Genomic DNA, 16,570 nt, shown 5'->3' with positions numbered 1-16,570 from the left:
GACGTCAGTAATCTTTTTTTAATTTAAAGCCGATATGGACCAACAGTTTTGACTAAGAGCAGCTGTGTCATGTGAATACTAATCGATCAAAGGGCAATCACAAATACGTTATAATCCTAAATAGTCGTACGATAATATTTTTAAGAATTATATATAAATTAGTACATATATGAACTTAAGACAAGTCACAAACACATCTTAAAATAAATTATTATTATTAATGACCAAAGTACATATGAATATTGATCAAGGGATTGAGCACAAAATCAAAAGACACTCGAATCTATAAATGGATTGGCTAGAGCTACCTTTATTTTGAAGGAGAAAAACCTGAAATCATTGACACCGGAAGCGCTTCAGCTGTAGAACTGGGTGACTGTTTATGATTTTACGGGTACTTTGCTGACTTCACGTTGCTAGCTAGTTGCAATATTGTAGCTTTTAGCACACCCTCGATGGGAGTGAGATAATTTTACCTTCACTAAAACATCAAGCCTTAGCTAGCTAGAAGGCTTACTTTGCTTGACGTATATTTTCATAACCTTGCACAGTGATATATCCACATAATTTGTGTTTTACTGCTTTAACGTGCTACTATTGTAGCTAACCAAAGCTAGCTTTCTGATTCTATACACGTTTAGCTAGCTAGCTGAACTTCTGTCTGTTAACTTCTAGCAGTTGTTTTGGATATTCCTTAGCCAGCAAAGCATGGCAATGAGGCAAACGCCACTGACTTGCTCAGGCCACACCAGGCCTGTCGTGGATCTTGCCTTCAGTGGTATAACTGCTTATGGGTATTTTCTCATCAGTGCCTGCAAAGGTAAGGAAGTTCACTCCACTACGTCACTAAATGTCTACTAAATGTCTCAACCGTCATGTAAGGCAAGCTCATGTTGTTGTCCATCTTCATATCTCATGAGTTGGAACTCGTTTCATGAGTATGCTCATCTATCCTGGGAGATAACTGGCTGCATGTTACCCAACTATCCTTGGTCAACTTTGCCCCTCTGACTTGTGATCTCTTCTCCCAACCTCCAAGATGGTAAACCCATGTTGCGCCAGGGAGACACAGGGGACTGGATCGGAACGTTCTTGGGTCACAAAGGTGCTGTCTGGGGTGCCACTCTGAACACAGAAGCCACCAAAGCAGCGACAGCTGCTGCTGACTTCACTGCGTGAGTATGGACACAGGACGGAAACACAGCTGCTCGACATTGACTGGTCTTCTTGGTAGACTATTAAACATACTTTCCAAGCCCTACTCCCTATTTTCTGTTCGCTGAGATGAAAATGGAAGATTTAATGAACTGAGGTTATTGGATCAGATATGAAGTCAGATGGCTGAGCAGTTAGGGAGTCGGACTATTAATCAGAAGGTTGCTGATTCGATTCCTGGCCGTGCCAAATAAAGTTGTCCTTGGGCAAGGCACTTCACCCTACTTGCCTCGGGGGAATGTCCCTGTACTTACTGTAAGTCGCTCTGGATAAGAGCGTCTGTTAAATGTAAATATGAAAAAGTGCATGTGGAATGTGGCCCCGTACATGGCTGTGACTAACTGTGGCGTTCCTCACTCCAGAAAGGTGTGGGATGCAGTGACTGGAGAAGATGTTCTCACATTGGCACACAAGCACATTGTCAAGTCGGTCAATTTCACTCAGGTAATATCGAAGTTACTGTCTGCTGTCAGTTACTGGCTACTTTTAAATGGATCTGACGGGCAGGCAACTCATCCATCAACCGCTCTCTCTCATGTCCTGTCTGTGATGACAGGACAGCAACCACCTGTTGACAGGGGGAAACGACAAGCTGATACGCATCTATGACCTCAGCAAACCTGAAGCAGGTCAGTATCGATGCAGCTGTCTGTTTACATTTAAACACTTGGCCTTATTTACTATACACTCGTTCTTGGATGTGTTTGCATGTCCCTCAGTGCCTCAGGAGATACCTGGACACACCTCTGCTATCAAGAAAGCTCTTTGGTGCAACAACGACAAGCAGATACTCTCAGCTGCCGATGATAAAACTGTAAGGTCAGTTGTGTGCCCCTAGAGGTCTTAACCTCCTAGCCGCCATGGCAAGTCAGGTTTTATTGTATTGAAATCTGTACACAAGATGGAAAACAGAGTGTGTGTTTGTGGCTATAGTGTGCATATCCAGAAGTCCATTGTTCTAGTTTGGAAAGAGCTTTGAACACCCTAAGACATTTGGTTTTGAATTTGCATGATCATTTCCCTGAGTAATGTAGCCTGTGCCTACAGTGAATACAGGAGGGTAGTATGTCGTTTAAGATGGAGTCATGACAATAACCAACATCATGTTGAAACTGGTTAAATACCATGTTTATGTGTGTTCAGACTGTGGGACAGGAATTCCACAGAGGCTGTGAGGACACTGTCCTTTGATATGTCAGTTAGCAGCATGGAGTACATCCCTGATGGAGAGGTCCTAGTCATCACCTATGGAAAGACCATCGCTTTCTACAATGCCCTCAGGTACTGTCAAAAGTCTGTCTCTGTTTGGGTTTGTGTTGGTATTGACCCTGAGTCGTACTCTCTTTTAGCCTTGACTTGATCAAGACCGTGGATGCCCCTGCTTCCATCCACTCAGCCTCTCTACATCCTGACAAGGAATTCTTTGTTGCTGGCGGAGATGACTTCAAGCTGTATAAATTTGACTACAGTACCAAAGAGGAATTGGGTAAGCTGTCTGGATCTTATGGAAGCCTTGTGCTTGATTAGGCCACACCTAATGGCATTCCTGACAGATAATTGAGGCATATTTCTTAAACATCATTCAATTATGAATCTCAAATTACCGACAATTGTTTTTAGTCTGTGACTGTGCAGTTGGTTTATAGGAAAAAATGTTTTCAGTCTGTGACTGTGCAGTTGGTTTATAGGAAAAAATGTTGGTCTCGCTGGCCTCTCTCAACCCATTGTAGAGTCCTACAAGGGTCATTTTGGACCGGTCCACTGTGTGCGCTTCAGTCCTGATGGGGAATTGTATGCCAGCGGCTCTGAAGATGGTACGCTCCGTCTATGGCAAACTGCAGTGGGGAAAACCTATGGCCTGTGGAAGTGCATACTTCCTGGTGAGTCTCGATTGACTGCCTAACACACAGTACTTGTAGTAAACCTGCTCGGTCTACAGTCAGCATCCTTCTCATCTAGACAGTTTTAAATTTAGTTATTAATTGTATTTGTTGGATTTTATTCCTCCCAGCAGAGGAGCTGGCATCAGAGATCTCTGAGACTCCATACTGCATGGCCCCTGAGATAAAGGCCTGACCGTGAACAATGAGAACGGGAGGAATGTAAGAAGAGCAGGCTGTTACAGTCTTCTCAAACCAGTGTTTCTGCCAGGAGAACAGTACCTGTATCCTCTTTTACAGGGGACAAGCGTGGAGTTGAGCTCTGACTTGAGTTCAGACAAACTACACACACACAGTATGGGCACCAGAGAAAAGTAGTAGACCTGTGAGCCAATGTCTCATAGCTGGCTGCTTTATTTCTGAATAGCTCTTGATCTACATGACCTGTTTGTTCAATGTTGTTTTGACCCCATGGGCTTCTTTGTTTAAAACTGGGGAGAACATTTATCCTAGACTTTCTTTTTTTCTAATTTGGAAAATACACTGGTTAAACGGGTGAGGGGAATTTTATTTAATTTTTTTCTCAAAGAGAGCATCAAGATCTATGTATACATTTTATTTTTGTGGCTATGTAACCGTCAACATGTTTTATATTGGCGAAATGTTCAGTAACACACAAGGGACGAAAATTACTTGAGTTTATTGAATTGTTTTTTATTTTATTTGCAACCTTGCAGTGTTGAGTAATGAAATAAAAAAATGTGTCACAAGCATCATTTTATTTACATTAATATGAATTATCATTTTAGAATCTTTGCTCAGAAATCATATGCCTCACACCGATTGCTTGTACAACATATTAGCATGTAGCCTAGTTCCACCAATGGTAAAATGTGTTTCTGCCGCTTCGGTCCAATAGAGGCAGCTTTCACAGGATGGTGGTTCTCAGTTTGCTCACCACCTTCCCTCATCATCACTGGCAGCGGGCCGGTGTTTTGTCTATTACTGGCTATGGTAGCAGTACCACTTACACACTCGTAGGGAGTACTTCATTTCTTCTATTTAACTTGTCTTTCAACAAGGATTTTGGACCAACTAGAACCTATTAAAACAACTCACTGGATTGCTACCACACCAATTTTGACGAGCAGTTTGGTTTTTGCTTTGTATATCCGACAAGAGGCGCTGGTTAGCTGATTAGCTGCATAAAGAGAACCCAGTACTCATTTTGTTGTCCGAAGCAGCGAGAATTATTTTTCCACAATTAACAGACATGCCGGAGTATCTCGAGGACCCGTCTGTTCTCACTAAAGACAAACTCAAGAGCGAGCTGTTGGCCAACAATGTGGCTCTTCCGAGCGGGGATCAAAGAAAGGATGTTTATGTGCAGCTGTATCTGAAAAGCTTGACCGTGCAGAACAAGAAGAACGTTACCCTAGACGCTTTCTCCAGTGATGAGGAGTTGCCAACGCCAGTAGTATCCAACAAAAGTCGCTCGGGCAGGGTGAGAGTTTGTTTGGTTTTATACACGTGTGAATTACATGCAACGCCGGTGTCTCTTTCGAAGTAACTATGAATAGAGAGTGATATGTTGCTGCAACTTCCATAAATGTGGTGCACTTTTGTGGTGCAGCCGTCGTGTTTTTGCTTTGTTGTTTTTATTAAATGCATTTTGTTTCTAGCATCTAAACTTATGTCCCATTTCTGAAATACGTATACTTTTAAAGAAGCTCGAAGTGGCATTATCAACATTAGCATTAAGTTTCCCGCTTAAAAGTTATGTGAATCCTCATTATTGGCACAGCTGAGTGCTTAAGCTGCAGTCGTTACATTTCAGTTGTGGAAACACATTTAAAGTTAAATGAATGTCGCTTAAAAATTCTAAACAGTGCTACATGTTTTTGTTCAGTAAGTCTGTAACTTCGCTAAGCCAGTGACAGATATAGTCATAATGGGATGGGTGTTTCCTTCTGCCCGATGTCAATTTAACACCAGCCCGTTTAGGCCGGTTTCAGGAAGTCAGGGACAGGCATTGCGAAGGCAATGCCAGACTGGTGGCAACTGTACGTCTATCAACAACGTTGACGTCAGAAAAAAACACCGACGGCTCTTTTGTGCATTAGTTGCTGTTTACGGTTAAAACGCTATTGTCAGGATCAAACTCACCAATATTTATGCATCTCAAACGTCATGTCTTGCCTGCTTAACATTTAAACATTTACCCAGCCAAGTTCTGGTCACTTCTGTTTGTTTCATAGAAGCTTCAGGTATTTAGGTTATTGAAAGGTGTGAACATACACCAACAAAGGTTTGCACATATGTGTCCATTTCCACCCGTGTAGTAGATGAATATTGACGTGAGAGGGGGTGGAGGTGGGTGGGTTAGAAAAGCAAGGCCAAAGCTTTGTAGTTAATATCACTCTTGACAGTACTCTCTCCCAGACCAGAATATTGGACCTGGGCCCAGTGCAGGAATGCATGGAAGTGGTGGATCCAAGAAGGTGGATGAAGGGGATGTGGAGGGAGAAGTTCTGGTGCGGATGGAGCTGTTTTCCTACTGGGTTTGGTCTCTTTATTGAGGAAATACTTTCCCAGGAAGAGGAATGTGTGCTCAGACTCATGCAATCGTTTCTTTAAGTGGGCTCATTTTTTCTTTTTTACTGGAGCAGTTCCTATGTTGTTCTTTTGTAAACTCACACTGGCATGTGTCTGTGGTTACAGCCTAGCGGGGTGATAAAGGTCATAGAGGATTTCATGGAAACCTTTACAGCTGGCACACACACACACAACCCTGAATGTGGATTTCCAGCCATCAAAAACAGGGCAGTTTGAAGTAGCCTACTTGGTTTCCTGCCATTGTTGGGCTTTTGGTGTAAAGTGTTTATCTTTTTGTGGTCATAGCAACCCCAAATATGAAATGGTGTGTTCACCATATACATTATGGTTAACCAGAAATACCGCCCCGTAATTGACTGGCATCCGTTGTTGCTTCTGAACACAGGGAATCACTCGATTCCCAATTAGGTCACTAACTCACCGCTGCTGGCTTTGCCAGAAGGAACGATATACAGTCATTGTCAAAGCATTACAGGAAACCAGACAGTCACACAATCACTCTAATCCATGTTGTTTAACTCTACATTGGTGTTCTATATGCTTACTCTATGTGGAGTCCTTCTCAGCCAGAGAAACCCTGATTGGCCAGGCTCTGGGCCCTAGCCGTGAGCTCAGTGGCCAAATATGCCTGTTAAATGTAAGGGTGTGGTCAGGGAGGAGGAGTGTGGAGTGTTTTCCCCTCCTCTTGGAATGCTGTCATTTGGAAATCTTTGGGCTTTGCTCCAAACTATCCCCAACAGAGAACCTTCTGTGAGGCGTAAGTAGTAGGAGACTCACTGTCCAGGATTCTCAACCCTGTCTCCCACCACTCGTATTTGTTCCAGGCATAGCTCCTCCCTCTTCCTCCCTTTTCACAACCTCCTTGATCACATCACATGTTGTGTGTGACATGAGCAGCCATGGCTTATAGCTCCAGCCAGCAGGAATGTCAGTTCCCGACTTATACCTCACAATGTCCTCTGCATGTTTCTGCCACTTTGCTGCGAAAACGTGTTACGTAAAGCCTGTCTCCCCTCTGGTTGTCTGTACGGTCGTGGATAGCAGGTCAACAGGTGGTTTTCTTGGCAGACTGATTGTTGTAAGGCAGACAGACTTCTGGCTGTGTGCTAAAGGAACCTAGCCTGGCTGCCAGCCCAACTTGGCCCCACCCACAAAAAAATTGGTCGGGAAGTTGGGTCTGGAATCGCTAGTTTTGGGAAAAAGTATGTCCGAACAGGAGCTGTTCAAACCATCAAATTGTCAGGGCGGGCTTTATACAATGATGGACAGATCATCAACAGTAACGTAATCAACCACGTCACCAAAGAGCGCTTGGGTTGAATTTGTTTTCAAAAAACAACATACTATGTTGCTCTGATTGGTTGTAGGTCTATCCAATTTAGCCAAGAGGCATTTTTTCCGGGTTCATTTGAAACACGCCCCATACTCACAGCCCAACGGAGCGGTTTCAGAAACACATTCTGACTAGAATTATGAGTATGACAACGTCAGGCTAAAAGGAACCAGGCAGCACTCCAGAACACCATAATGCAGGTTTACTTCAGACAGTTACCTCAGAGGAGGAGTTCAACTTCAAAGATTTTGTAATTTCCTGTAGGCTGGGGAAGGGCCAGCTTGTCATTATGGCTACTGTCTTTGATGAGCTGACTTTGAGTCGACACTACTACTACTACTACTACTACTACTACTACTACTACTACTACTACTACTACTACTACTACTACTACTACTACTACTACTACTACTACTACTACTACTACTACTACTACTACTACTACTACTACTACTACTACTACTACTACTACTACTACTACTACTACTACTACTACTACTACTACTACTACTACTACTACTACTACTACTACTACTACTACTACTACTACTACTACTACTACTACTACTACTACTACTACTACTACTACTACTACTACTACTACTACTACTACTACTACTACTACTACTACTACTACTACTACTACTACTACTACTACTACTACTACTACTACTACTACTACTACTACTACTACTACTACTACTACTACTACTACTACTACTACTACTACTACTACTACTACTACTACTACTACTACTACTACTACTACTACTACTACTACTACTACTACTACTACTACTACTACTACTACTACTACTACTACTACTACTACTACTACTACTACTACTACTACTACTACTACTACTACTACTACTACTACTACTACTACTACTACTACTACTACTACTACTACTACTACTACTACTACTACTACTACTACTACTACTACTACTACTACTACTACTACTACTACTACTACTACTACTACTACTACTACTACTACTACTACTACTACTACTACTACTACTACTACTACTACTACTACTACTACTACTACTACTACTACTACTACTACTACTACTACTACTACTACTACTACTACTACTACTACTACTACTACTACTACTACTACTACTACTACTACTACTACTACTACTACTACTACTACTACTACTACTACTACTACTACTACTACTACTACTACTACTACTACTACTACTACTACTACTACTACTACTACTACTACTACTACTACTACTACTACTACTACTACTACTACTACTACTACTACTACTACTACTACTACTACTACTACTACTACTACTACTACTACTACTACTACTACTACTACTACTACTACTACTACTACTACTACTACTACTACTACTACTACTACTACTACTACTACTACTACTACTACTACTACTACTACTACTACTACTACTACTACTACTACTACTACTACTACTACTACTACTACTACTACTACTACTACTACTACTACTACTACTACTACTACTACTACTACTACTACTACTACTACTACTACTACTACTACTACTACTACTACTACTACTACTACTACTACTACTACTACTACTACTACTACTACTACTACTACTACTACTACTACTACTACTACTACTACTACTACTACTACTACTACTACTACTACTACTACTACTACTACTACTACTACTACTACTACTACTACTACTACTACTACTACTACTACTACTACTACTACTACTACTACTACTACTACTACTACTACTACTACTACTACTACTACTACTACTACTACTACTACTACTACTACTACTACTACTACTACTACTACTACTACTACTACTACTACTACTACTACTACTACTACTACTACTACTACTACTACTACTACTACTACTACTACTACTACTACTACTACTACTACTACTACTACTACTACTACTACTACTACTACTACTACTACTACTACTACTACTACTACTACTACTACTACTACTACTACTACTACTACTACTACTACTACTACTACTACTACTACTACTACTACTACTACTACTACTACTACTACTACTACTACTACTACTACTACTACTACTACTACAACTTCTGTTATTGTTCTTTATCCCTAAAGCTGTGTGTTCCCATGGTTTGGGGGGCAGGAAGGAACCCGCATATCATCCTTCAAAGGCACAATGCCCTGAGGAATGTGGATGTGCGTGTGTGTAATTATTAGTTTGTTTGCATTGCATGATGGGGAAATTCACTGTAGGTTAAACAGCCACTCTTTTGAGAATGTCAGCTGTGATGAGTTAAGTAGGATGTACGGTGGTGACACTTTGTTAAGTTCTCCTGAAGCACTTTTTGTATCTAGACCAGATATAATAACTGAGGTCGTAGCACAGATGAGTACCTTTCATTTAAAGGAATGTTATCCATCTCAAAACCACATAGCACATTCACCTCGTTGAACATGATAGGATTTGATTACAATGTGCGAGGCCACGGGACAAAAATAACACAATCCACGCACTGTATGTGATACAAAACCTGCTTAGCAGGTGAAAGGTCTCTATCAGAGGCCTTTAGAGTTTCGTAAGCACACTACTACTCTAAAGACAAGGCAAACCTTTCCTTAACGCTGTGAAATCTACGCTAGAAGGTCAACGTCTGGTTATTCCAGTTGTTTGATGTGAAATGCTGTCTCAATCCTTTTCAAGTGCCATCTTGTTCAGAATGTCTTTTATTTGCCTTTCTCACAAACGAGATGAATGCAAGACAAATGTTATCAAGTCGCAATGGAATTTGAAAGTAAATAGAGGTTGACATTTGACCTTTCTTCCCTGCTCCAATAGAAAGCTACCAGGAAGACTGACAAGCCCTCTCCAGAAGACCTGGACGTGACAGAGCTAACCAGCGAGGGTCTGAAGGACGAGCTGCTGAAGTATGGAGTCAACGCAGGGCCTATCGTGGGTGAGGCACCGACAACAGCTCTCTGTCTCTCTCTCTGTCTCTCTCTCTGTCTCTCTCTCTGTCTCTCTCTCTGTCTCTCTCTCTGTCTCTCTCTCTGTCTCTCTCTCTGTCTCTGTCTCTAGCAGTCAGAAACAGAGCTAGGTACTAGCAGCGGAAGCAGTGCTCATCATTGTTGAGTCTTGCTTAGAAACTGTAATATTTCATTTAAAAGACAAGAAGGGGGGCGGGGCAGCAATCGTTCATTTAGAAGCAGCTATGTGTTTCTGGTGACGAGTGTCCTTCATGCACTGATGTTTGGCCTGGTGTTCCTCTAGCCTCCACCCGTAAGCTGTATGAGAGGAAACTACAGAAGCTTCTTGACCAGGGCCCCCCCGAGCTGGTGGTAACGCCACCTGTGGTGACGGAGATCGACAGCAACCACAATGGCAACTCTGACTCAGACCGCTACAGTGATAAGGAGGAGGGTGAGAGACGTCAACAATCATTACTCTGTGCTGATTGTTGTGAAACGACCTTTTTATATCATTTCAAAATAGTCTCTACTGTTGTATCTGAATCTGAACTTATGCCTCTTGACTGTGGATGTTTCCCTGGCTGTCAGAGGAGACGCCAGCTCCAGAGCCAGAGCCTGTCCCAGTCCCAGTGGTGGAGAGGCCGGTGAGGAGCAGAGGGAAGACCCCTGTCACCACCAGGACTCGCAGCAGCCAGCACAACAGAGTGAGCTCCTTTCTCAGTGCCATGTGTTGTTGTGACAAACATGAGCAAAACGCACCAGTTATTTAAAGCTTATGGTTTATAGTTCCAGAGTATGTGAGTTTGGTGGATCTGGTCTCTTAACCTGCTCTGGTTGGTAAAATAGGTTGTCTGAAATTCTGTATTGTGTCCCAAACAAGACCTGATCAAACCAGAGTTTGTGTTTTGTTAAATACCTTTAGCAGAAATTACCATTGTCGAACTTGATGCCTTCATGCACTTATTCATTGTCGTTCTCTAGCCTGTTCTCTCACTGTCAGGGAATAAGAGCAACAGGCTTGGACTTCAAGAGGGACCACATGACTTGGATTAGCTTGTTTTCCTTTAGCTGCTGCATGGATTCCCCCTCTCTTTCTCCCCCTCTTTCTCCCTCTCTTTCTCTTCCTGTCCAGTTGCAGTCCCTGATTTGTCTCCTCACTCTTTCTTCCTTTTCTGCCTTAGTTCTGCCCCTCCCCCAATCATGTGATCACCACAATCCAAGCTCAGCCAGGAAGCAGGCCTGTCATTACTGTTGCATTCCTGGTCACAATCTCTTGAGACAAACTGAAACCAAAAGTGCCTTGGTTACAAACATTTGAACAAATTTTATCAGGCAATAAATCACCTAAATGTAGGCATCCCACGACAAAGACTGAAATGTAATGTGCCAGGTCAGTATGATGGTCAAGACTGTGTTCTGGCACGTGGTTTTAAGGCCTTCACGAGAAATCCTCCTCCTCATGTGACTGCAGAGTGCGCCTCCTGGTGGTCAAATAGGGCATGTATAAAACTGGCACCTTTTGTCAGTGAAAATGATAACCAGATGGAAGGGATTGTGTGCGAGCCAACTACACGTGTGTGTGGAGGAATGCAGAATTTTGGTGTGTGTTTTTTGTGTGTGTGTGCGTGCACGTGTGTGTCTAGACGAATGAACAGTCGTTTGATGAAGATGAGGAGGATGATGTGGGTGATCTGGAGGAAGCCCAGCCGGTTCTGAACATAAAGAGAAGGGCGAGGAGGACATCTTTTCGAGTAGACCAGACAACAGCTGTCAGCGAGGAGACTGTAACGCTATCCTCCTCTCTCTGGGAGCCACCATGGGGGTGTGCACTGGAGGTGGCAGTTAGCTACTTTGCATGACACTTCACTGTGGCACACTGGTTAGATTCAGCACTGGTTCTCACAAGAACATCTTACATGCGGTCTGATAGCTCAGTTGTACCTGTGAAGATGCATGCAAATGTGTAATGGGTTCAGTTCACAGGTTTGAATGGCTATGTGGCTTTAGTAATGTGGGCTGTGTTTGTGTTGCATCATTTTGGGCCCTGATTCATAAAGCGAGTTTACCAAATAAGCCAGGCTAATTGATTTGGTTCCATGAAGCAATTCAACAAGCTCATGATGCTTAAATGTATTATACAACGCTAAGATGGCAACCTAGATGTTAGTTAATGTGACCTCAAAGAAACCGATTTGTTAGGTTCCTTCAAGTCTCTTTTTGTAGTGCGCATTATGGAACAGGCCTCCTGTGGTTTGAGTTTGTATTTGTGATTAGTGTTGTCATTGTCTCCATGACTACCTCCTCCTTGTCCCACGAAAACACCAGGACCTATCAGAGTTCTCTGCAGCTGAGGTGGCTCCTCCCCCTCCAGCCCTTCATACCACACCCCGACATGCCAAGCCCGAGGTACCTCCTCCTCTTGTCAGCCTCTCATCATGTGCCCTTCACGACGATCACAACACAACTTCCAGCGCTGTGCTGATTGGCTGCCAGTTCAGCAGCTCCATACTACTACTCGTCCCCTTTCTGCCTTCCTCTGTACTGTTCCAGGGAATCCCTAATGAACCCAGACCTCTGTTGGCTGACCTGCCAGATAAAACCCATCCCTTGTTGCATGGTTCTTCCAAAACCAAACTGCCGGCCCAGTCTTCTTCCCTACCCAAGCCCAAGACGGCAGTTAAGACCCAACAGAAGAGGCAGTCCCTTCCGCTGCTAAAGCCCAAAGCCATTTCCCAGCCCCGGTCCACTAGTGCTGTCTACCTGGTCAGGACTGACAGCCCCTCACACTCCCCTAAAGGGATGCAGGTAGCTCCAGCTGCTCTAGTGATATGGCAAACCTGGGATGGTGGGGCACTGGGTTTCATGGACATAGGTGGTTTTTAATTGAGTTGGTACTCGCATAAGTAGTCTCAACCTCACAGTAAAGCATAGGCTTACTTTGTTTTTGAATGGAAATCTATATTAGTAACACTGCTGAAGTGGTTATATTTCCTTGAACCCTGTTTTCAGCTAGTATAGGTTTCTGGCCCCACTTTCCTGTATGTTTTAGATGTTTCTCTGCTCCAACACACCTAATCGTTTGAATCGGGTGTGTGGGAAACATTTGAAACATGCAGTAGGAAAGTGGGCCCCCAGGGACCAGGGTTGAAGAGGCCACAGCTCTAGATGACTGTCCATGGTGTGGTGTGTCTCCTGTTATAGCTCCTTCAGCCCACCTCTGAGGCTGAGCCAGTCCTGCTCTCCTCTGTCACTGAGGGGTCGGCTGGCCTCAAACCTGGAGGCCCCTCAGGGAGGATCCACCTCCACAGGCCTCCCCAGGACCACAGAGCCCCTGACAGTACCCACTGTGTCCCCACCTGGCAACCCAACTGGAAGGTGTTCTCTCTCACACACTCACTGGGTGATGGTTAGCCAGACGATTACTGGTCACGTTGTGGTACATGGTTACGGTTTAGGCTAAATCTAGCTCTGAAAAGAACTCATCTAATAGTTTGTTTTTAGTACGAACTGTGAGAAGGGACTGGGGATATTTCTGACTGTGTATTGATTTATTGACTCTAAGCCCAGTGAAGAGGATGTCTGTCTCCCTCTTACGCCGATCCAGGCTGCTTCTCCTTCGCCAGTCTCCTTGCTCAACACTGCCTTGATTCAGGTTAGAATCTTGGTATTGACTCGACACTACTGAACGCAAAACTCCAACATTTGACATTTCATCTCTGGTCATCTCAGGATCCTGACCAGAGTGTTGATGCTCCTGTAGGGAAGAGCACAAGACCCCAACGACTAGCTTCGGTTGGTAGACCTTCTTAACATACCCGCCCAAAAGTCCCCAATATGGGAAAAAAAACTTGTTAAATGCAGATGAGTCATTTATGTTTCAGAGATAAACTATTGTACTGATCAAGTCTACTCCTATCCAAGTACAAGGTTTTTCCTCAAGAGGTCTCTCCCCTCTTGGTTGGCCTGACCTCCAAGCCCTCTGCCTGGCCCCAAACCAGAGGAGACCCAGGGGCCTTCTGCTTCAGTCCTGTGGGCCATATCTCCTCCACCCCACTCCCCACACAGCTCTCTGCTCAAGCTGGCTTTGCCCAGTTTAATTCACCAGATGAACTTTTGTCTTTGGTACAGTTTTGTTTTCCCCTCACGATGGCTGGTTAGGGTTGCACTGCTGTGTCTGAAGGTGATTAAATGTAATCTCACACCTGGTATAGTTATGAACACATGTCCGACTGATTATAAATGGTGCTGTGTGTGTGTGGCATAGGATGAATGAAAGCAGCTGTTCAGTGTGTGTTGATGAACTGACAGTTGCATGACAGCTGAAGTATGGGGACTAACCTCTCACCCCATGGCTTATGGGTTTACACACACACACACACACCTCTCTGAGCAGGATCAGCATGAGTCTACAGATGTGCCTCTGCCCAAGGGGAGACATTCGAAGATCCCCCTCATCCTGCCGTCCACTGTCACCCCAGTCAGGAGGTGTGGTGGGGTCTCCCTTCTGTCCAAGGACCCAGGGCTAGGAGAGGTATCCATTGAGCTCTGCAGAACAATACCATTCATCTTGGTCTCTCATGGTCACTGGAAAATTAGTTCTGGGCCTTTCACCAAGACCAGGTGGCTTGGTCGGTCAGTGTATTACTCACAAGGTGTTGCTTGGAGGAAAATGGGGATGATCTCACAACTTTTCTTCAGTCAGATCCAGGCACTTCTACAGTGGTGGTCACTTTGACATGCTAATGTTAGCAAATGGGTGTCTAGCAGCATATGACAACCTGCCTCTAAAAATGTCTTGACTCCATGACGCATGTGTTGTAGGTAGAGAAGATAGCAGCTGGAGACCAGACCTCCAGAAGGGACGAAGGAGACCTTCTCAAGGAGATGTTCCCCAACAACGTCAACACGCCAACAGGAATCAAGTAAGACACAAGCACGCCTGCACAACTACACATAACCCCCAAAGTTGCCATGTTGAAGCCCCACTGCTAGTCTCTGTCTGGGCAGTTCTCAAAAGCAGGATTCCTTGTAGTTCCAATCTTACAGATGGATAACTCACAAGTGTGGAATGTTACTTGAAGGTGCCAAAAAATGTCCTTGCTTTCTATCCCACCCCGCCACCTCTCTCTCACGCTCTCTAGCGCCACCTGTCGACAACCCATCCGTGGTGCAGCCGGACGACCCCTCAAGTCCAGTGACCTGTGGTTGGAGAACTCCCTCCTGCACTCTCCTAGAGAGACTACCTCCTCCTACAGAGAGAGTCATGTGGTCCACAGAGTCACCTCCCTGCCCCCCCCACCCCCTTCCTTCTCCTCCCCCTCCTTCTCCTCCTCCAGGCTGGTGTCTGCAGCAGTGGCGCCCCCCGCTGTCCAGCCCAAGGCACGGCGAGGCCTGTCCATGTGGCTGCAGCTGCTGCTGCTCAGCGCTCTGGCCGGCTTCCTGTTCTTTGTCTACCAGGCTATGGAGACCAATGCCATCAGTCCCTTTGGAGGCTCCTCCTCCTCAGGCTCCGCCCAGGTCGGAAGTGACAGTACGGCAGACGTCCCCAGCAAGTGAGCCAACTCTTCGCCATCATCCTCTTCACTCCTTCTGTGTCTTTTGTTTGCCTCTGTTTTCATCGTTTTTCATTTCACTATCAGTTTTTAAGGCAACAGTATGGACCTACACCTGTATTAACACCTCTTGAATATCCGCACATACACAATATAAAAAGACAGTTTTGTTCTGGTTTTGTCACACCTACCTTGTTTTGTCCTTTGGCGCCGAGAGAAAGCCATTTAATATGCCAAAACAAAGGCCTCCATGAAGTTATTAATTTGCTTTAAACAATTATTTTTTTTACCTGAATCTGCATGGTATGGGTGTGACTGTGTGATTTAGATATGTTTGGACGAGTGAGAGAAATTACAAATGTGTTTTACAGGTTTGCCTTTGTGAGTTTCTCCTATTAACGAGATATGACCTAAGGTGAAACTGAGTAATAAACTCCAAAACGGCATCCAGGCCAACCTAAGAGTTTAAACCAGCTATATTTGCTTTTTTGCTCTGTGTATTAATAATGCAGGATGTTTATTACTCATACACACAGCTCTTACTACCCCTACCCACCTTGTTGTTTAAACATTTTGAAATGATGTCCTAGTGTAGTCTACTTGTGTATGTATTAATTGTAAGAAATTATGAATTATCTTCTCAATAAACTGTTGTTCTCAAAATCTTGTGTTGTTTTGATCTTATGCTGATCGCTTGATTCATTTCACCATTTTAGAAATCCATCTGATAACCTTTTTATTAGTAATTTCATGATTCTTATAATCCCACCTCAGACACTACTTATCTGACTGCCAATGATCTTCACGTGGGGGGGATGACGTTACAGGTAACAAACTGTCAGCCTGTTCTTGACACTGATCAGGAGTGGCTCTGTGCCTGATTACTAGACAACGGCTAGAAATAGCACTCATGGCCAAATACCAAGTAATCTACTTACTCGAGTGACACACACCATGGTTATGTAGAAGATTATATTTGACG

General features: G+C 43.9%; 2 protein-coding genes across 5 annotated transcripts; both read left to right on the top strand.

Annotated features, from left to right (window-relative positions):
- Positions 1-374: 374 nt before the first annotated feature.
- On the top strand, positions 375-3,871 carry strap (serine/threonine kinase receptor associated protein). Of its 4 annotated transcripts, none has more exons than XM_084701382.1 (10): positions 375-394; positions 676-820; positions 1,040-1,175; positions 1,578-1,659; positions 1,772-1,844; positions 1,935-2,034; positions 2,359-2,496; positions 2,565-2,701; positions 2,904-3,095; positions 3,230-3,871. In XM_084701382.1, exons 1-10 carry the CDS (start codon positions 383-385, stop codon positions 3,289-3,291), a joined length of 1,077 nt encoding a protein of 358 aa, XP_084557508.1. In that variant the 5' UTR covers positions 375-382; the 3' UTR covers positions 3,292-3,871. The 4 variants fall into 4 exon arrangements, with proteins under 4 accessions (XP_084557508.1, XP_084557507.1, XP_084557510.1 ...); XM_084701381.1 differs by having other exon boundaries at positions 378-394; positions 3,227-3,871; XM_084701384.1 differs by having other exon boundaries at positions 380-394; positions 2,946-3,095.
- Positions 3,872-3,955: 84 nt separating this feature from the next.
- On the top strand, positions 3,956-16,251 carry tmpoa (thymopoietin a). The gene is made up of 14 exons (XM_084701385.1): positions 3,956-4,599; positions 9,906-10,023; positions 10,338-10,487; positions 10,625-10,740; positions 11,680-11,871; positions 12,362-12,442; positions 12,587-12,841; positions 13,238-13,411; positions 13,599-13,688; positions 13,766-13,828; positions 13,958-14,158; positions 14,430-14,567; positions 14,858-14,958; positions 15,178-16,251. The coding sequence occupies exons 1-14, from the start codon at positions 4,369-4,371 to the stop codon at positions 15,590-15,592; spliced, it is 2,325 nt and encodes a 774-aa protein (XP_084557511.1). The 5' UTR covers positions 3,956-4,368; the 3' UTR covers positions 15,593-16,251.
- The last annotated feature ends 319 nt before the right edge of the window (positions 16,252-16,570 follow it).

This window comes from Hypomesus nipponensis, chromosome 7 (genome assembly GCF_054491055.1).
Source record: "Hypomesus nipponensis isolate SF chromosome 7, ASM5449105v1, whole genome shotgun sequence".
NCBI lineage: Eukaryota > Metazoa > Chordata > Actinopteri > Osmeriformes > Osmeridae > Hypomesus > Hypomesus nipponensis.
The sequence above is the reverse complement of the archived record's forward strand: the minus strand, read 5'-3'. Positions and strand labels throughout refer to the sequence as shown.

Bases quoted from the DNA above. Each gene is read 5' to 3' on its own strand.
- strap (XM_084701381.1), top strand. The intron at 1,176-1,577 runs GTGAGTATGGAC...TCCTCACTCCAG, and splicing joins GCTGCTGCTGACTTCACTGC to AAAGGTGTGGGATGCAGTGA. The intron at 2,035-2,358 runs GTCAGTTGTGTG...ATGTGTGTTCAG, and splicing joins GCCGATGATAAAACTGTAAG to ACTGTGGGACAGGAATTCCA.
- tmpoa (XM_084701385.1), top strand. From the start codon at position 4,369: ATGCCGGAGTATCTCGAGGACCCGTCTGTTCTCACTAAAGACAAACTC. The intron at 10,741-11,679 runs GTGAGCTCCTTT...GTGTGTGTCTAG, and splicing joins GCAGCAGCCAGCACAACAGA to ACGAATGAACAGTCGTTTGA. The intron at 14,159-14,429 runs GTACAGTTTTGT...CTCTCTGAGCAG, and splicing joins CAGATGAACTTTTGTCTTTG to GATCAGCATGAGTCTACAGA.